At 43.3% G+C, this 22,127-nt stretch overlaps 1 protein-coding gene across 1 annotated transcript in view; it reads right to left on the bottom strand.

The window, feature by feature from the left end:
- Positions 1 to 393: 393 nt before the first annotated feature.
- LOC146854083 (olfactory receptor 13C9-like) overlaps positions 394 to 22,127 on the bottom strand; it is a 72,889-nt gene continuing 51,155 nt past the window's right edge. The window contains exons 2-3 of the mRNA XM_085650997.1: positions 1,697 to 1,749; positions 394 to 1,356 (exon numbers count right to left, since the gene is read on the bottom strand). Of these exons, the coding sequence (XP_085507123.1) occupies positions 394 to 1,356; positions 1,697 to 1,749 (1,016 nt within the window). The remainder of the gene's footprint in view (positions 1,357 to 1,696; positions 1,750 to 22,127) is intronic.

Raw genomic sequence — 22,127 nt, forward strand, 5'->3', positions numbered from 1 at the left:
CAGCCAAACCTCCGACAGCCCTTACTCTGTGGTGGTCACTGGAGAGGTTTGACCATGGTGGTGACGGAGTAGTCTCTGCTGTCGCCAAACATCTGGTCTGCCCAAGTCTAACTCAGGGGCGTGCACTATAATGTTCGCTGATACAATGGAGTTCCCCTCTGCCAACATTTAAATCAGGCCCATAGTCTTAAAAATAGTTTATATAGATTTTTACTCCATAACACTATTACCCACACAGATGAGTAGTTCCTAAATGTTATTGGGCTCTCATTATCATGGCTTCCAACATATTTTGAATGCCTTAAAACTTCCAATGCTTGACAATATTAGTATACTATTCATAATAATGTGAACTCCAGGCCTTCTAATAAATATAGCTGCCCATAACTCTTGCTAATTTTTAAATGAGGTAAAATACCTGGAACAGATCTTGAGAAAGGCCTGCTTAACATCCTGGTTTCTCAAGCTGTATATCATTGGGTTAAAAACTGGACATCCAGCAGCATACAGGGCTGACACTACTTTATCCTTGTTACCTCCAAAGCCCATAGCAGGAAGTAGGTAGGTGTAGCTAGTGGTGCCATAGAGCAAACAGACCACCAATAGGTGAGAAGCACAGGTGGAAAAGGCCTTCATCATTTTTTCGGCAGAGCGCATTTTTAAGATTGATGAGAGGATGTAGGTGTATGTTATGATTATCAAAACAAAGCATACCATGCAAAGGAAGATATCTGCAACCATTGTCACATGATCAATTACATAAGTATCAGAAATGGCAACCTTGGTCACAGCTGGTATTTCACAGAAAATGTGGTCAATGACATTTCTTTCAAGGAATGACAGCTTCAAGATCAAGCCAACATGAAGCATGGAGTTTAAAATGCCAAGAATCCATACTGCAGCTGCCAGTGAAATATATACTGTTTTACTCATGATGATTGGATAATGTAGAGGTTTGCAGATGGCTACGTACCTATCAAAAGACATGACTGTGACAAGCAAGAGTTCAGTGCCCAAAGCAGCGGAGAGCAGGAACATTTGTGCCATGCAGCTCCAATATGACATGGACTTTGTCTCAGAGAGCATGATTACCAGAATGTTGGGAATAACGATTGAGGTCAAACAGATGTCCAAGAGAGCCAGATTGACCAAAAAGAAGTACATGGGAGTGTGAAGATGAGTGTCGGAATGTATGACAATTGTAATAAGTAGGTTTCCTGAAATGGCGAGCAGGTAGATCAAAAGGAAAGCAGCAAAGAAAATGGTCTGTAGTTGTGGGTAGCTGGAGAACCCCATAATGAAGAACTCCACAGCCGAGGTTTGGTTTGGGTATTCCATCAGGTTGAAAAGTGTGATCTAAAACATAGAAAACAACAACTTGGAATTAATTATTAGCCACTGCAGTGTTAATGCAAGAAGAACAGAATATTTATTGCTACAACATCGACAATGACTCATCAGGCCGACTTCATGAGTCATGTGATCAACATTTGAACGTATATTCATGTGCCTGAGTTTTGTAAACAAATATGCTATTATCTTGATTATTTCCACTTGAATTTAGTACCAGATTTGATACCAACCCTGGATGTGACATTGAAATGCTCATATTAACTCCCATTTTCTCATTGAAGAGGTGACGTTCTGCAGTATGTGTCATGCCATATTATGCCACTTTGACTCAATATAATCCTACCTTTAGCACTGATTCTTTGTTGAAATTCCAGCTTTTGGTGTTGTTTTTGGTTACTGCAAATGGAAAAAAAACATGGTGACATGTAAAATGAGCTCATTTTCTCCAATTGTTCCCAAAATAAGCTCATGAATGCCAGCCCCTGAATCCTGTATAAAATTGCAATCTAGATGTAAATGTTCTAGGCATAATTTTACATTACTGTCAGACTCAACTTCCTAATACTATGTGGTAGCAAACAGTGGCAGCCAACAACTGGCATTTGTGTAATACAGTTACTGTTCTTACACAGTTTCATTTATCACTGACTCTAGTGTGTACTCTTGTTGATAATTCATGGCAATTACTAGTATAGAAAAATAGAGGCACTTATCTTAGTGGTATACGTATGCTCCATAAAAAAGCTCAGTCCATGGCTTCACCTCCGACAGTATCCCAATACCAACTGTCTCTGTAACATTCCACTAATCATGCATTAATAACTAGTTGAATCTACACATTTCACATTCCACTGTTCTACCTCAAGATACCACACATCTCCCTTTCTATAGGAAACATAAAATAAATTACAACCTAAAGATAACATAATACTATACACTAAACGATGAATTTCTACATTAAAAAAATCTTTGAATCTTTCAGGACTCCTCTGGTTTGTATTCCATCCTCTGTGTTGGTTCTGCTCTGTTACCTCCATGATTTCTTACCCCATTTTTTTGATCAAGACCTTGTGTAAACTTGGCAACTCTATTCAAGTTCCACATAACGACCATCTTCTGTTCTCACAGCATTTTGAAATACTTTGATGACTTTCAAGGGGCTTCTTGTACTTGGAATATAACCCAAGAGTAACAGGAGCTCTGACCGTCACAATATCATCATTTTAACTTACAGAACCTTGACTTATTTGCTTTTGCCTGTATTATTTTTCAATTTTTCCAATGTTCTCTTCACTCTACTCTTCCACTCGTTAACATGCACCTCCATCCCCTTACATTCCTTTAGCTAAGGTGGTGACAACATGGAATTAGCCCTCATCCCTCTGAACAATTCAAAAGGAGATCTACCAGTGGTTCTATGAGGAGACATTTTATACTCGTTCAACCAATTCATAAGCTCCTTTTTCCAATCTTCCCAGCAATTGCTAATTTCTCTTGACATAAAATCCACACCATTAACTGGTAATACAGATCCTGGCAAACCTTCTCCTGGAAAAACTTTATCATCACATTTGGCAACACCCTATCTTCACCAACTTCTTTCCTCCACTCTTCCCTTTCCACAGCCCCTTCACTCACAACACACACCTTTTTAACATCTACTGCCTCATCATCTTCCACATCAGTTAAATTGACCATTCTAGACAATCAATCCACATGTGAACAACCTGGACATCGAATTCTTATAGCGTCATTACCCAAATCACATTTCTGCTAGAAATATTATCTTAACGTCATTGGCCGGACTGATAGGCACGCCTACTGCCAGCAGCCGCGCCCCCCATCCTGCTTAAAAGCGCGCTTGGAACAGAGCGCAGCGTCTCTAGCTATTCACTCCTGAGGCACAGCCGGGAGCAGGGACTTTGTTGTGTGAATTGGTGATTTTAACGTTGTTACTGTCAGCGCTTGCTGCTTTTAAAAAAAGGAGATAGACACCATCCCCGCCCAGCGCATAGAACGCTGACACGGGCCGGTGTTTCCCTAGGACCGCACGTCATTGGCCGGACTGATAGGCACGCCTACTGCCAGCAGCCGCGCCCCCTACCCCTCCTCTCCACTTCCTTTAAGGATGTGTAGTTACCGGAAGCGCAGCGGACGAGCGCAGCGGGCGCGCCGCCTGCGCGCCGAAGGCGCGCTTAAGGCAAGCTCGTCTGCGCTCGTCTGCGCCGAGACCGGGCTCAGGGCTATCCCCCCTGTCCGAACGACTCTGAATCCCAGAGCTTATAGATATAGCAGGGAAGCACTGATGTTGCTGAACCCACTGTCTGGCAGAGCCCACTGCCCACGCCTAGTCCCTAACCTGGAGTCCGAAGATAAGAAACCCTGTCCCAACTGCTCTGGCCATCTGCCACAGATTAAACCCCTTCCATTGAAATCATTATCTATGATAGATCAGACCCCAAGTGTTAGACCTTCCTCCATGAAGCATATGGAAAACAAGCACTCCACTAAGGGAAAACTAAACAGTGGACTACTAAATGTTAGATCCCTTCCGAAACATGCAACGGAAATACAACTGCTAATTGAGTCCAACAACCTAGACATCCTATTTGTAACCGAAACATGGACTACGATGGGAGCAGACTCAGAATTAGGGCCGGCATGTCCGACAGGATACAAGATCGCTCATAAACCCAGGCCCTCGGGACGAGGGGGAGGAATAGGAATCATCTTCAGGGAAGATTTAAATATTGCAACTTTGTGTATTGACGCTGTTTCATGCGTTGAAATCCTCGGGATATCGATCAGATATGACTCAGGCTACTGTATTACTGGCCTAATCTGTTCTAGGGCGCCGGGCCACTTTAACACAATGCAACAACAGGAACTGATCACTATTATCAATAACATGGCAATATCACACAGCAGGTTATTGATATTGGGAGATTTTAATTTAGGGGATAATGACCTATCACACACGGCCTTACACAGTATTACACAATCTTGCAATAATCTGGGCCTGAAACAATGGATAACCACCCCCACACATAGGCAAGGGAACATACTGGACCTAATATTCGCTGATGAGGATCTCGTCACTGTGGGATCAACTCTAACAGTAGACTGGTCCGACCACCATCTTATAATTTTTAACATCTACATTCTGATTAACACAGAATCAACAAACACACAGACTAGGACCTACATTAGCCGCGACTGGAAGGGTCTGCTAAAAAGGAAAGAGGAAGGGAAGTCCGATTTTAGTCTAGTTGGGAATTCGATCGATCCTGAGAATGATATCTCTACCAACTACCATTTACTATGCCAAGAGGTAACTAGGCAACTTAACGATGTTGCACCATTGAAAGTTATTAGAAAAAGAGGGAAACCCTCTGCGCCCTGGTACACGGATAAACTGAAAGAATTGAAAATCATCTGCAAAAAGGCGGAGAGACGCTGGAGAATAAACTACCTAGAACAGGAGAAGTTGGCCTGGAGGCAGACAATTGGGCATTATAAGAAGGAAATTAATATCGCCAAAGCTCATCATTTCGCAGATTTATTACTTAACAGCTTCAATAAATCCCGTGACACCTTCAGACTAGTTAAAGAGCTGTCTCATCCTGAATGTGTCAACAGCCAAATTAGACCATCACAAGAGTTATGCGATGGTTTAGCTTCCTTCTTTCAGGAAAAAGTCGCTAAAATAATCGAGAATATGAAGGATACCTCCTTCCCTCGAGCACAGGGTAGCAGAGAGAAAAATAAAGGAAATACAAGATCCTTCACTCCAAGGGCCACCTTGGAGAATCTCGAAATCCCGACAGAATCAGAATTCGCGAAGACAGCCCTCAGTACAACTTCAGGATCCCCGCTGGACCCCCTCCCGCACAAAATAATCAAGGAATTTGGGAATGAGTTTTTCCCTGTACTTCGACATCTGTGTATACAGTCCTTCGAAACAGGCACTGTACCAAAGGACTGGAAATTAGCAGTCGTTACTCCTCTGCTGAAAAAATCTAACCTTGACCCAAGCTGCCATAAAAACTACCGACCCATATCACTCCTGCCGTATCCAATTAAGATTATGGAACGGCTGGTCAGTAAAGGCCTGGCCCTCTTCCTGGAAACTCATAACATCTTGGAGGAAGAGCAATTCGGCTTCAGACCAGCACATGGGACCGAGTCAGCTTTGCTGACGGTACTGGACGATCTACGAAGGAGGGCGGACAGGGGAGAATCAGCAATTCTTATCCTGCTCGACCTGTCCGCCGCTTTCGATACGGTGAACCATGATATCCTACTGACTAGACTGCAGAACATCGGAGTCGGGGGAGCTGCGCTTGGCTGGTTTCACTCCTATCTGTCAGAAAGACAGCAGGCAGTAGCAATTCCTCCGTACCAGTCTGAGTTTGCTCCTGTTCCGTTCGGAGTCCCACAGGGGTCCGCAATTAGCCCAATACTTTTTAATATTTACATGCAACCCCTGATGGGCATCATCAAGACTCACGGCATCAGCGTGATCAACTATGCGGATGACACGCAGCTGATGATCTCCCTCGACGGCACTCAGGCACACTCACTCGAAACTTTTCACACCTGTCTGCGGGAAATGGCATCATGGCTCAAACAGAACTCCTTGCAATTTAACAGTGATAAAACTGAAATAATGCATTGCAAAGTAGGCAGAATTACCAGAAGCCTACCTTCAGACTTCTGGCCTCTGGAGCCTAGGGAGTCGTTAACCCCGGTAAAGTCAGTAAGGAATCTCGGAGTGAGCTTTAATGAAAATCTGAGTCTCGAGACCAATGTCAACAAGCAGGTAGGCAGCTGCTTCGCTCTACTAAGAGGACTACGTAAGCTGCTGCCTCTTCTACCAACACAGGTTAGAGCCACTGTAGTGAGAAGCACTATACTTAGCCGCCTTGATTATTGTAACTCCCTACTATTGGAGTCCCCTGCCTACTTGATCTCTAGACTTCAGTCCATTCAGGCAGCTGCGGCAAAACTGACTCTCTCTCGAGGGCGAAGAGCCTCCACTACCCTTGCCTTGGCATATCTTCATTGGCTACCTGTACGTCAGAGGATCCTGTTCAAATCCCTATGCACTGTTTTTAAAGCAGTACATGGGATGGGCCCCCGTCCACTTCAAAATAAATTTAAGTGGTATGAACCCACTCGGTCTCTTCGATCCTCCTCTTCCAGACTCATCGACACCCCAAGGGTCAGGAAAGCCACCTGTGGTGGGAGAGCCTTTAGCATAGCGTTAGCACATCTGTGGAACAGTCTACCCATTGATATCTGGAAAACAGATGAACTGATGGCCTTCCGGAAAAAGGTGAAAACCTGGCTCTTTCCCAGAACCTAACTATCCAGACTCACAAGATATCCCACCTGCTTTCCCTGATGCACAGAGTTCTTAGCTATGTACACAGCGCCAGGATGCCCGTAGGGTTATAGAGCGCTTTATAAATGTCATAAATAAATCATAAATAAATAAATAAATAAATATTCCTTATCTGATACAATTTTACCTTAACAGTTTATGGTCCAATCTTACTGTAAATTCCTGGCCTAATATAACGTTTTTCCATTTCTTCACTGCCCAGAAGACTACAAGTGTGCTGCTGTCAATAACTGAGTAACTGACCTCAGCTGGTTTAAGGATATGTGAAATAAAATTTACAGATCTCTTAACGCAACCTCGTCTCTGAAACAAAGCCATGCTGCATCTGTACATATCACATTTTTAAATTCTGTAAAATAACTTTTTTAATTTTGTATATTCTGAAGTTCTCCTTTCAATCACAAAAATTCATCTCACCACTTCTTATCAAACTTGAATTAAACATTCTTTCTTAACAAACTCCTCATCACAAACGTCTTTTCTGAAAACCTTTCACTAATCCCAAGAAATATGCTAACTCTTCCTTGTTTTGTGAGACAGGTATCAATCTGATGCTTTGCACAAGTACTTGTTTGGGTCTCAACCCTTTCTTTGTCAACGTGTGACCACAAAAGTCAAGTTGATCTCTATAAAATTTAGATTTATAAACTTAGAGAATCAAGCCTTTACCCTGTAACCTTCCTAAAACCTTACAAAATCTTTCATCATGTTCTTCGAGAGTGCTTCAAAAAATTAAAATATCATCCTGGTATACTTTCACCCCTGACAAATCGCCCAACATTCCGTCCATTCCTCTTTGTAAAATGGAGGATGCTGAGATTAACCCAAACAGCATCCTTCTGGAACAATGAACCTCCCTTTAATCATAATAAATGCCATGAGATCCATGAAATCATCATGCAACCTAATCTGGTGATACTCAGATGCTAGGTCTAGCATGGAAAACCATTCCAAGGTATGGGAAATCTGTCCAATACTACCGTCTTGTTCAAACCCCTTAAGTCCACACACAATCTGATATCCCCGCTCTGCTTCCGTGTTATAACCACTGAAGAAAAACAATCTGTTCCCATCACCTTTTCAATCACTCCCGTAGCTTCAAGTTCCCCAGTTCTTTAAGATACACTTTCTTAACCTCAAAAGGAACCTTCCTCATCCTTCTAAACATGGGACTGTAACTTTCTCTGACTTTAATTTTATGTACATTTTCCTTCAAACAGCTTGATGACTCACTGAAAACTTCCAGAATTCCTTTGCAAAACTCATGTTATTTAACCACTTTCAAATCTACATCATCTCTCAATCAAATAGGTGGGTCAGAATTGAGATCCAGCATGGATCCTAAATTGTGTTACTTGAACCAGCTCATCACCGCCGCACCTTTACCTGCCACATTAATATTACCTTCAGCCAATCTTCCCAAACATTCCAAAACACCCTAAAAATATCCCACCAACTTTATGGGTGCACCCCCATAAGCAGTCGGTCTTATGTCTGATTTAAAAAGTACTTTGTTTTTAATGTTATTCATGTGAAATGATTGTATGGTTTGCTCCCGAATCAAAATACATCTTTACTTTCTGTCCCTCTACCATCACATAATCATGAGGTCCATCACCTTGTTTACGAGTCACTTGTAATATTATTTCTTCACATTCCTCCTCATCATCCATTAGTTCATTCACTTTCCAAATCACTGTTCTTACTCCTAAAACTCTTACTCATATGTCCCTTCTGTAAACATAGTGTACAACTTATCTTCCACCCAGGACATTTCTTGTGATTAGCCATGTGGCCTACTGCCCCACATCAACCCTGAGCTTGATTTATTTATTGAAGACACCGCACTACTAGTTCCAATATTGGTAGATTTTCTTTACATTACTTCCACACATGCTAGACTATGTTCTAATCTTTTAGCCAAATTAAAAAATGTTGTTAATGATTGATCATCTTGTGAACACAATTCTTCTCTGATTTTATCATTCACACATCCAAGCATTAATTGATCGCTTATCCACTAAACCAAAGTATTTCTAAATTTATATGAGCAAGCTAGCTTTTGTAATGCAGTAACTAATCTTCAACCATCTCCCCTTTCACTTGCATACGTTTCCCAAAATGAAATCTTTCTAACATTGATGAAACTTTGGGCCAAAAATGACGATCCAATTTTTTTAAACATACATAAAATTCATGCCTAGCATAAATTTCTTAACCTGACAATTGTGAAAGATGATCAAATATTTCTTGCCCTTCAGACCCAAATACTGAAAAAACAATGGTCCTTTCCTCTCCACACTAGGTCCACATGCTCTGACATATCTCAAAAATAAATGTTTCCATTTTTCCCACCTAATCAATGGTTCTCCAGGAGATTATAGGAAAAATGGTGGGGGGAAACAGGTTTTGCATGTTAATTGCTTGATTCTTATAACAGCTGTTACACATTTAGTCTCTCATGAAATATAACAGTTGCTCTCAATTTAGTAGACTAAACCACTGAATCATTAAAGTACATTACACAGTTCATGAAAATGACTGTTAACTCTCTAAACAACGACAATCCATCCAGTTGGTGCGCAAATCGCAGTCGACTCTCTACTACGGTGAAAGTGAGGTACATCCATATCCAATAGCAAAGTTGTGTAAATCACCACTGTTTGAAACAGACTCGCAATGACCTGTGCTGGTGTGTGAATTACAGTTAAGCAAGTTCATAATAAAATAGGTTTATAAGATGTTCTGATCATTGTGATTTTCACATACTGAATATAGAACTCCCCAATCAAAGATGGCTGCTCTGCATGGCCTGCATGATGATATGCAATGTGAAATGCATAATGCGATGTGTGCAGTGACGGGCTCTTAGATCCGATAGTGTGCAGAACCTCAGGGATGCAACTCCAGTCTCACCCTCTCGCTTGCTGTACGTATGCATCAACGCTGCTTGTAAGCAAAGGTGCTTGCCTGAGAGCTGCAGCTCACAAACCTGCTTGCCTTTGCAAAACAACTCTAAGTTTGGAAAGTCTGTGGGATTATGAAGAAATCCCAAAATCCGACATCACATACAAAATCTAAGTTCAGTAGTTGATTATTTACTCGAGCCTCAGCTCCAGTCTCAACAGCCATGGAGGGTTTCAGGCAGATACAAATTGCTGTGTTGGAGCCTAAAGAGTAAATCAAAGTAATGTCCTCGTCGCCAGAATATAAAAGCTCAATGCACAGCTTCACCTATAACAGTGTCCCAACAACATCTGTCTCTGTAACATTCCACTAAGCATACATCAACAACTAGTAGAATGTACATGGTGCAGCATTCCACTGTTTGCCCCAAGAAACCACACTAATATTGAGCATTAATGATTCAATTACTTACCTGTGATCTTTATTACAATGAATATCCTTTTCTTGTACCATTACCTACTTTATGAGTTGTCTTACGTCTACCCTGGTACCATGTGACCAAGATGGAGTCAATCGAATATCATAGTACAAAAATTATCTGTCCCTTCCCTAAACTCTTCCTACCAATATGGTAATAAATGGGGTTGAAACCCATGACACTGTTATGAGAAAAAGAAAGTAGTTAGGATTACAAATAAGTAATTGAATCATTAACTATTCAGCCTGTATTCTCATACTACCGCTTAATTTACAAAGATATATAAAAGCTATTTAACAAAACCTGATTCCCTGGGACATAATAAGAAACAAAAATAAATTGCTCAGGGTTCAGAAGTCACAAATACTCTGAAACCAGAATTTATGGATTCAGCATTTTCCATATCCAATCTATAATGAGAAACATACATAGATGGTGAAGACTAAGTGACAGCTTTACATATGTCCACAAGCAAGGCCGCAAAAACCTCAGCCAAAGAAGCAGCCATTTACTAATGGACCTGCCTTGTATAGTACCTGGTAAAGCTTTGTTCTGGTAAGTACGGGAAATGGAAATGGAAGTTCTAACCCAACTACTCAAAGTTTGATTGAAAGTTTGTATTAAGGTGTTCCCATGATGAAAAACAACAAGAGTAACACACACACTATCACATTGTCTCTAGTTTTGTGACCTGGATAGGTACATTTTCACAACTCTTAAAACATACAAAGTGTGTGCACTTAATCTTGCCACGACTTGAAGTTCTACAAGATTCTCTATAAATCAAGCTCTAACCCCATTCATAAGTACCAAAAAGAAGTGTTCAGATTCATATCTTAGAGAAGGCCATTTTCACCTAACTGGTGACAATTGGTCACAAATCTGCAAACATGTCAACAAGCTTAGGATTTCTCCAATTATACATCAATGCAAATACTGGTTATTACACAGAACCTTTTGGACCTCCGCTAGACTTTACAAATTAGGTCTTCTTGACTGAAACAAATGTTAGAACTGCTTCTCAGAAGCGGGCAACCTTGGCCACATGATCTTTTATTGCCCTTTACTCAAGTCATACTGGGAAGGATCAATTAAGCTAATAATTATATCGTCCATTGCAGAGTATTGTTAGACCCAGTTTTAACCACCTTAGGCCCCTGGGCCCTCCACTCAACACAACTGAACTACTCCTATTTGACTTGCTAGTTAAAATGATGCTCTGCAATTGGAAAGATTTCAAATCTATAACGCAGTCAGTCAGTCTGTCAGAAAAACTTTATTTCGGTCTGATACGACCATAAAAGTATACAGAATACACAACACATACTATTCATTGGGAAATAAAAATAAAAGAACAAAATGACATCCAGGCCTATGATTCAATATAACCACAAATCCTAATCAAGTAAAATCTAGAAAATGCATATGCAAAAGATATATTGAGCAGGGGACAATAAATGAGAAAACCGACACTATGTGGGAAGTTTCAATAACGGTAATACAAAGATAGTTAATTTTTAAACAGCATTAAAATACATATAAATACTCATACATTGGTGATTGGGGTAAAATTGCATTTTATGCATTTATTGAAAGACTAAAATGATTTCATATTGAGGTTAAAAACAGTAAAAAATTAAAAGGAATTAAAAGCCTGAGACAAATGGGGAGAATGTCCTGCTTACGACTGGGGTGATGATTTTCCAAAAACCAGGCGCCTATGCCACATTGAGGTCAAATATCGCTTCACAGCGAAAACAATGGGCTTGCGGTTTCAGACTTCGAACTCTTAATGCCTCTACACAATGTCCGAACCCTAAGTTCCTGGAGGGTTGAACAAGCCAGCGCTTCCTTGCTGGTTTGTAATCAGGACAAAAGAAAAGGACATGAAGCTCCGACTTTTCCTCCCAGTTACAAGCTGGGCACTCTCGCAGGATAGTATTTGGCCATTTGCAGGAAAAGACACGGGGCGGCAAGGTGCCCAGTCAAAACTGGACATAAAGTTTCCTTGCCAAAAATGGCTGGATGTCATCCAGAAAGGGTTCTTATCTACAGTAGTCATCTTTCAGGAGTAAAAATTGGACCATCAGCTGACCTGTGGATGAACACCCCTGTACAGAAGCCAGCTTAATCAATCGGTAAACTTTTACCACTTCAGCACGTGAAGTTGCAGAGCATGCTTCCTCTGGGTTGCTCCACAGTTTTGGTTTACCCAGCCTGTTGCATTCTTCCTTTATATGGGCAAAACAGGGAATTTTTGCTGCTCCTGGAAAACTCAGTATCTCTATTAATTCTTCCCTATAAATTGCCAGTTTGGGGGTCACCCACATTCTGCACCAGAGGGTTAGGGGTCTTAGGCCCAACTCCTCCCTGATAGGTCTAGTTCCTAGGTCCAGCCGCAGGGGTGTAAGGGGAGTACTAGAGGGGAGACCCAAGATCTGCCTCATAAAATTGTTTTCTACTTTGCTCACTACTCCAGAGCAGCAATGCCCCCAGAGTTCTGCCCCATACATTGCCGCAGCCCTGGCCTGCACCTTATAGATCTCCACTGTAGGACCAATAGGTTTAGAGGATGAGTTTTCAATAGTTTTACAATTCCTCCAGTGGTCTGGGCTAGCCTGAGCTTGGCTTTGGCAATTTGTGGGCCCCACTCCATGTTTTCTGTCAGGGTAACCCCTAGATATTCAAACACCGACACCCTGTCCAACAAGGTGCCCTCCAAACTGGGGTTAGGACGGGTTGTCTTGGGTACTAATCTCTAACCCCCTATGGTTGCAGAAAGTGGCAAAGCTGTCTAAGACCCTCTGAATGCCCATCGGCGATTTTGACAGTAGAAGGGTGTCATCCGCGAACATCATTGCTGGAAACCTGGGACCTGCTAGTTTAGGGGCATCATTATCCTTAACCACCGTAAATTGGGTAACCAGTGCGTTGACAAAGAGGCAAAACAGTGTAGGGGCAAGCACGCACCCCTGCCTTACCCCCCTGTCAACCGGAAAACCGGGGGTCAGGTCACCTCCTTTCACACACCTTACCTGGGCAAAATTACCTTCATGCAATCTCATTAGTATATTCAGAAGGTAGGGGGGAATCCCCATGTCTCTAAGCACCCCCTACAACTTCACTCTAGGCACCAACAAAGGCCGTCTTCAGATCCACGAAGATCAAATAGAGGCTGCCACCCTCCATTCTCACCGTTTTCCAAAACAGAAGTTGGAGTCTATAGATTTGGTCAACGGTGGAGGTGTTCTTCCTAAAACCGGCTTGGTAAGGCCTTAAAATATCATGGTGTTCAATCCACCCCTGCAGGCGGTCAAGGACTACCTGTGCAAAGAGTTTTTGCGTAACGTCGATCAAACTGATCGGTCTATAGTTTGCTGGCAGAATCGTATCCAATCTCGGTGCTTTGCAGGGGGAAAGCTTGGCAATTGCATTTACAACTTAAGGGAGGGTGATAGTACTAGTCTCTATCATGGGTACAGCCACACGGCAACTATCACTGAACCATGAATGAGTGGCCCTTTTTTTGGCCTTGGTATGCGACTGTGGATAAAATTTCTCAGCCAGCTTAGAGACCAGCCGGGCATGTAAGTCTGCAACTTTCTCAAGGGAAGCAATATTGGCAACCACCACAGCCACTTCTCCCAATTCTGCGAGGACCGGCACAGTTGCTGCATATAATGCAGGCAACTTTTCTGGTGACTGCTGGATTGCCCCCCATTTAATTCTTCTCCTGTTGTTGGAGAGGATTAGACTATTATCTGTCGGGGTACTAGTAACCAATAGAGTTCCTAAGTCTGGCAATTTCAGTGCTCGAGATAGAGCATTATGATCGTTGTCATGTCTGAAACGAAAGGAAAATTTCAAATCTTTATCTTATCACATTTGGTAGGCATGGGTTTGTTTTCTTAGGAGCGCAGACAACACAATCCTTGACCAAAATTTTGACCTTGATAAATCAAGTCTCCTATGGTCCCCGCTAGATGCTCAAACCCAAACAAATCCCCACTAACTGACTACCCTGACTGAATCTTGGGTCATCCCCTAGCCCCCACTCCTCTCCGGATTGAAGCACCCAAAAAAACTGCCAGTGATGACCTTCCACAAAAAGTTTGAGGAAACTTTGGTGAGAAAGAAATGTAGAAATTAGAAAATAAACATCTCTCAAATCCAGTGCTGACATCCATTCTCCTAGGGCCATAAGAGGAATTATCTTCTCAAGCGTTTCTGTTTTGAAGCGGTCTTTTTGAGAATGGTTTTTCCTCAAACTCGGTTATCAATCTGAACTTCCCTGAAGACTTTTTAACCAGAAAGAAAATGGAATAAAATTATTTTCCTTTCTGGCTTTCCAGGACCAGAAAACTGCATTCTTCTTAAGAAGTTCTGATATTTCGTGAGATAAAGCCAATGCTTTTGCTGGATCTTGTTTAGTAAGTTGAATTAATCAGCCTTAATCTGGAGGAACTTCTTTGAACTCCAGTAAATAGCCTCTTTCTAAAATCTCTAGGGCCCATGCTTCTGAAATATTTTCTTGCCTCTTCTGGAGAAAAAAGGACAGCTGACCTCTGACTGGAAGTTTAACTTAGTCAGGAGCGCTTCCCGGTCTTTGGTGAGGGAGAGTTTGACATCTGACACCTGCTAGAAAAGGGTTTGTTAGACTTAAACCTTCCAGCTTGAAAATTGTATTGGGAGCCCTTTTGACATCTCCTTCTAGTATTACTTCAAGGAGTCTGTTTTAATCTGAGCTTTGAACCATTGATCATGCATTTTGATTTTAAAAGCTCTCCGAAGCATATCTTCCAACTGGTCTGCAAATGGATTAGATCCAGAGAAAGGCTCATGGAGCAACCACTTTTTGAGCCCCTTCTGCTTTCAAGCCTCTCAAAAAGACTTGATGTCCTGCAGCCACAAGGTAACAGAAAAAGCAGAAGCCTATAAGAAGTTGAAGGAGACATCTGTAAGAGAGTTGGCCTGCATCTTCTTATTGGAGGGTTCAGGGGCAAATTATCAAGGAAATGTGATAAATGTCGCATTTGCTGCTTTGCGCGATTATGCTTAACGCCGCGTATCGCTGGATTCAATCGCCAAGATATCGCGTTTTTATCAACGCATATCTCCACGGCAATCAAATCCTGCAATAGCGGCATCAAAGAGAATCGCGCAAATCGGGAAATGCAATATTTATTGCGTTTCCTTGACAATATGCCCCGTTGCCTCATCCATACAATCCACCTGCCATGATAAGTATGGCTAAGTCAGTTTCAAAGCATGCGTTGCAAACCCGTGATAACCGCGGTTAGCGCGGTTTATTTTCTCGCTTCGCGGGTTTGCTCGAGGCTTGCTAATATTGCGCTGCCATGTCAGCGCAGATTTCCACGGAGAGATGTAAGGGAACGCCTACTTTGCATGTCATTAGCGATATTCATCACTGACATGCAAAGCGGCAAAAAAATGGGCGCTATTGTCATTAAACTGTCGCTAACAGCTGTTAGCGACAGCTTGCTAATAGGGAGATAAAAATATTGCCGCTTTAGCAGCAAAAAGTTCCGCTAAAGCGGCGATATTGCCCTTGATAATATGCCCCACAGTATACTCAACACCCTCCTAAATAGCTGAAGGTAAAGACTGGATATTTTTTTCAGTTCACTAAGAAACATATGCTGAACACATTTCTGCTCTTAAGGCAAGATTTAAATCTTTCTCTAAAGTAGCCTCTATTTCCAATCCACCACGTCTACAAACAGAACCTCCATAGCTATAGCAATCATAATAGCTGAAGCAACAGGCGACATGGAAAAGAAACTTTGGACAATCAGACTTCTCTTGATTTTTGAACTCTCAAAAGTGGATTCATAATTTCACTGTGTATGGCTAAATAAGCAGAAGGGTGAAAATGCAGTTGCTTCAATAGGCCAGTGCTGGTGCTTGGCATCTTATATTACATAAGATTGATAAAATGATATCCCAGATATTTAAATAAAGAAGAACGTTTGGTCTTCTGAATGAATGTACCATTATGTGAGGTTTCAGGACTTTGAACTTCTTCCTCCCCATATTCAGGAGAAGGACATGAAGAAACAGATGAAGGAAAAGAAGTATATAAAAATAGGAAACTGGAGAAGTGGGACAAGAAGGAGAATATAAGCTGCTGGATTTTTTTTCTGATTTATTAAGATAAAGAGGCAACCAAGAATTGCATCTGCTGTTCAGAGAGCTCAAGTCTTCTAGAAATAGAAACAGGAGTAGGCTTATCCTGTCTACGTCTTTTAACAACCCCGTCGTCATCTCTAGAAAAATAATGCCATTTATCAGAGTGCTTTCTGTGCTCCATCATGAAGACTGTCTTTATATAGTAGATTCCAACCAGTGGGGCTGCCTCGGAACAGGGGTGGAAGGGCAGGGGGGTTGACAAAAAAAATGATAGTAGAAAAAGTAACTTACTTTTTCCTTCGCCGCCGCACTGCCGGACGTCTCTCCCTGATCCCTCGTCCTCCGTCCTCTTCAACACGACCTCCTGGAAGCACCCAAGCTTCCAGGCTTTCCCAGCCAATCCGTACGCTGCGGGAGCCGCATTGTGATTGGTCTGAGCATCCTTTTTGGACGCTCAGGCTGTGCCTGGGGAGGCTGAGCATGTTCTCCACGGGGCTGTGCAACACAGAACAGAACACATGCCAAGTGTGCATGACAGTTTGGCCAGCCCGATTCTCCTTAAAGAAAAAGAAAATGCTAATAACGTTATGTTATTATCTTTTTCTTTTTCTTTTGTGCACTGCTGAATTAGCAGTGGGATGATGCTCCTCCGCCTTAGTGGAGGATCCATCACTGAGTCCGACCTAAAAACATGCCTGTAAAAAAATATGGAACCCATCCTTTTTTTTTACATAATGATTCTCATATATTATTTTTAAATATAAATTGTATCAAATGAATATAGTCATAATTATAAAAATACCGAAAGGTAATTTATATTCTTTCATTAAAAAAAACAACAAAAAACTATGGGGTAGTCTTGAACTCCAGTACATAGATGCAGAAAAGCACCATGAAACAAGTTAGAGCTACCTGAGCTCTAATATCTGCCACAAGAGGTAAGCAGATGAAGCAGAACCACAGAGAGAACTCATTAAACAAGTTTTCCCACACTCGCTTCAGCCAGGGGCCGCAAAAAGAAAAAACCTGCTCACCACTTGAAGGCAGTATCATACCTATGTCTCAAAACACCAACTCAGGGTAGTATTTACCAGATTAGTGACGCAGGGCAGCTCAGCAAGTTACATTGCTGCACTGCCCTGCGTTACAGGAAAAGTACAGGAATGTATTTATTCAATACGGTGCATTCCTGTCCTTTTTTCCTGCGCTGTTTAGGCAGCCTAGCGCCAACGCAAGAACCCTTGCACCATGGTGCAATGGTGGCGGTGGTGTAGGTAGGAAGTTTTTTTGCAGGAAGGGGCAACTTACTGCACAAAAACAATCCACAGAGGTCACTTCCTCTTTCTATGTGTGCTGCATCATGCAACACACGTAGAAAGAGAAAACAATTTGAAGAAATAAACATATTTATTCTTGTTGCACCTCACCTGGGGAGGCGTATCTTTGTGATGCATTCCCATGTTTACCAGGTTTGGTAAATATGGGAATGCGTCAAACACCATGGAATTTGCTTGGGAACACCCAATGCAATGCCCATGGAACGCCTTCCTTGTGCAGAGTAAGCGTGATTTGTGCTGTGTTGCCTTAATACAGCTTTATGAAGCCATTTAAAGCCACGGAACGCATTGTGGCTTTACGTGGTGTCCTACATCGGACTTAGAGTCTTGTGTTACGTATGTACCACTTTGCATGGTGCAAACCTGATACAAGGCTCTAGTAAATATGCCCCTACGTGTCATAGCGGGAGAACAATGTGCTCATATGAAGGAAGTTGAGCACTTTGATCCTCAATTACTGAGGCATGCAAACCTCTAACTGGCAGAATGCTAGGCATAACAGTACAAAATTGAAATACAAATATTTAATATAAGAATTGGCAGACAATTTGAATACTAAATTAAATCAGCCCTATCTCCATAATATCTGAAGGTATTTAAAGGTAGTAAGCAAGTAGATAATGCATCAATATCTCAATATTTACAAACTCAACCCTTTATACTCCTCACACCGTACACAAAAGACACACAATTGATGGACGGAATGCAGAACAAATCAAAACATTCACCGCCAGTCAAGAGATCTGGCTTAAATCCCTCATTCTTTTGCTCACCATGCCACCCCAGTTTAGACCTGGCCATATGCAAATCAGTCTTAACTCTGTGCCTCCTGGGAACAGTCCAGCCCCAACTGCCAAGCCAGGTCCTCCCTAGACCAGAAACAAGGATCCTATGACCATTTTTGGGGTTTCACCCCTCTTCAGCCAAGATAGCTTGATTCCACTGGCACAGTGAGCCCAGGACCCATGTCTGGGCATAGCGGGTACACCTAGGGTGAGAAAGCAAAAGACACAGAATTAATGGACAGAATGCAGAACAAATCAAAACATTCACATACCAAGAGATCTGGGTAAAATTCATCATTCTTTTGCTCACTATGCCACCCCAGTTGAGACCGGCCATATGCAAATCAGTCTTGACCCTGTGCCACATGAGAACAGTCCATCCTGAACAGCCAAGCCAGGTCCTCCCAGGACCGGAAACAAGCATCCTAGGACCGGTTTCGGGATTTCACCCCTCTTCAGCCAGGATAGCTTGATTCCAGCGGCACAGTGAGCCCAGGGCCCATGTCTGGGCATACCTGGCACACTTAGGGTGAGAAAGCAAAAGACACACAATTGATGGATGGAATGCAGAACAAATCAAAACATTAACCCCAGTCAAGAGATCTGGGTTAAATCCATCATTCTTTTGTTCACCATGCCACCCCAGTTTGGACCTGGCCATATGTAAATCAGCCTTGACCCTGTGCCTCATGGGAATAGTCCAGCCCGAACTGCCACGCCTGGTCCTCCCTGGTCCGGAAACAAGCATCCTAGGACAGGTTTCGGGATTTCACCCCTCTTCAACCAGGATAGCTTGATTCCAGTGGCACAGTGTGCCCAGGACGCACGTTTGGGCATATCTGGCGCATTTAGGGCTAGAGGGCAAAAGACAGACAATTATTGGACGGAATGCAGAACAAATCAAAACATTCGCCCCCAGTCAAGAGATTTGGGTTAAATCCATAATTCTTTTGCTCACCATTCCACCCCAGTATAGACCTGGCCATATGCAAATCAGTCTTGACCCTGTGCCTCATGGGAACAGTCCAGCCCAAACTGCCAAGCCAGGTCCTCCCTGGACCGGGAACAAACATCCTAGGAGCGGTTTCAGGGTTTCATCCTTCTTCAGCCAAGATAGCTTGATTCCAGGGGCACAGTGAGCCCAGAACCCACCTCTGGGCATACCTGGTACACTTAGGGTGAGAAAGCAAAAGACACACTTTGATGGACGGAATACAGAACAAATCAAAACATTCACCCCCAGTCAAGAGATCTGCGTTAAATCCATCATTCCTTTGCTCACCATGCCACACCAGTTTAGACCTGGCCATATGCAAATCAGCCTTGATCCTCTGCATCATGGAAACAGTCCAGCCTGAACTGCCAAGCCAGGTCCTCCCTGGACCGAAAACAAGCACCCTAGGACCGGTTTCGGGGGTTCACCCCTCTTCAGCCAGGATAGCTTGATTCCAGTGGCACAGTGAGCCCAGGTCCCATGTCTGGGCATACCTGGCACATTTAGGGCGAGAAAGGAAAAGACACTCAATTGATGGATGGAATGCAGAACAAATTAAAACATTAACCCCAGTCAATAGAAATGCGTTAAATCCATCATTCTTTTGCTCACCATGCCACACCAGTTTGCAACTGCCCATATGCAAATCAGTCTTAACCCTCTGCCTCATAGGAACAGTCCAGCCCAAACTGCCAAGCCAGGTCCTCCAAGGACAGGAAACAAGCACCCTAGGACCGGTTTCGGGGTTTCACCCCTCTTCAGCCAGGATAGCTTGATTCCAGTGGCACAGTGAGCCCAGGATCCACGTCTGGGCATACCTGACGCTCTTATGCCGAGAAAGCAAAAGACACACAATTGATTGACGGAATGCAGAACAAATCAAAACATTAACCCCCAATCAAGAGATCTGGGTTAAATCCATCATTCCTTTGCTCACCATGCCACCCTAGTTTATACCTGGCCATATGCAAATCAGTCTTGACCATGTGTCTCGTGGGAGCAGTCCAGCACGAACTGCCAAGCCAGGTCCTTCCTGGACCAGAAACAAGCATCCTAGGACCGGTTTCAGGGTTTCACCCCACTTCAGTCAGGATAGCATGATTCCAGTGGCACAGTGAGCCCAGGACTCACGTCTGGACATACCTGGCGCACTTAGGGCGAGAAAGCAAAAGACACACAATTGATGGACGGAATGCGGAACAAATCAAAACATTCACCCCCAGTCAAGAGATAGGGGTTAAATCCATCATTCTTTTGCTCACCATGCCACCCTAGTTTAGACGTGGTCATATGCAAATCAGTCTTGACCCTGTGCCTCATGGGAATAGTCCAGCCCGAACTGCCAAGCCAGGTCCTCCCAGGACCGGAAACAAGCATCCTAGGACCGGTTTCGGGGTTTCACCCCTCTTCAGCCAGGATAGCTTGATTCCATTGGCACTGTGAGCCCAGGACCCACGTCTGGGCATACCTGGCGCTCTTAGGGTGAGAATGCAAAAGACACACAATTGAGGGACGGAATGCAAACCAAATCATAACATTCACCCACAATCAATAGATCTGGGTTAAATTCATCATTCCTTTGCTCACCATGCCACCCTAGTTTAGACCTGGACATATGCAAATCAGTCTTGGCCCTGTGTCTCATGGGAGCAGTCCAGCCCGAACTGCCAAGCCACGTCCTTCCTGGACCAGAAACAAGCATCCTAGGACCGGTTTCAGGGTTTCACACCACTTCAGTCAGGATAGCATGATTCCAGTGGCACAGTGAGCTCAGGACCCACGTCTGGACATACCTGGCGCACTTAGGGAGAGAAGACAAAAGACACACAATTGATGTACGGAATGCAGAACAAATCAAAACATTCACCCCGAGTCAAGAGATCGGGGTTAAATCCATCATTCTTTTGCTCACCATGCCACCCCAGTTTAGACCTGTCCATATGCAAATCAGTCTTGACCATGTGCCTCATGAGAACAGTCCATCTCAAACTGCCAAGCCAGGTCCTCCCTGGACAGGAAACAAGCATACTATGACCGGTTTCGGGGTTTCACCCCTCTTCAGCCAGGATAGCTTCATTCCAGTGGCACAGTGAGCCCAGGACCCACGTTTGGGCATACCTGGCACACTGGGGGCGAGAAAGCAAAAGACACACAATTGGTGGACAGAATGCAGAACAAATCAAAACATTCACCCCCAGTCAAGAGATCGGGGTTAAATCCATCATTCTTTTGCTCACCATGCCGCCCTAGTTTAGACGTGGCCATATGCAAATCAGTCTTGACCCTGTGCCTCATGGGAACAGTCCAGCCCAAACTGCCAAGCCAGGTCCTCCCAGGACCGGAAACAAGCATCCTAGGACCGGTTTCGAGGTTTCACCCCTCTTCAGCCAGGATAGCTTGATTGCATTGGCACAGTGAGCCCAGGACCCACGTCTGGGCATACCTGGCGCTCTTAGGGTGAGAAAGCAAAAGACACACAATTGAGGGACGGAATGCAGAACAAATCATAACATTCACCCACAATCAATAGATCTGGGTTAAATCCATCGTTCTTTTACTAACCATGCCACCCTAGTTTAGACCTGTCCATATGCAAATCAGTCTTGACCCTGAACCTCATGGGAGCAGTCCAGCCCAATCTGCCAAGCCAGGTCCTTGCTCAAACGGAAACAAGAATCCTAGGACCGGTTTCAGGGTTTCACCCCTCTTCAGTCAG

This window comes from Triturus cristatus, chromosome 4_1 (assembly GCF_964204655.1).
Source record: "Triturus cristatus chromosome 4_1, aTriCri1.1, whole genome shotgun sequence".
NCBI lineage: Eukaryota > Metazoa > Chordata > Amphibia > Caudata > Salamandridae > Triturus > Triturus cristatus.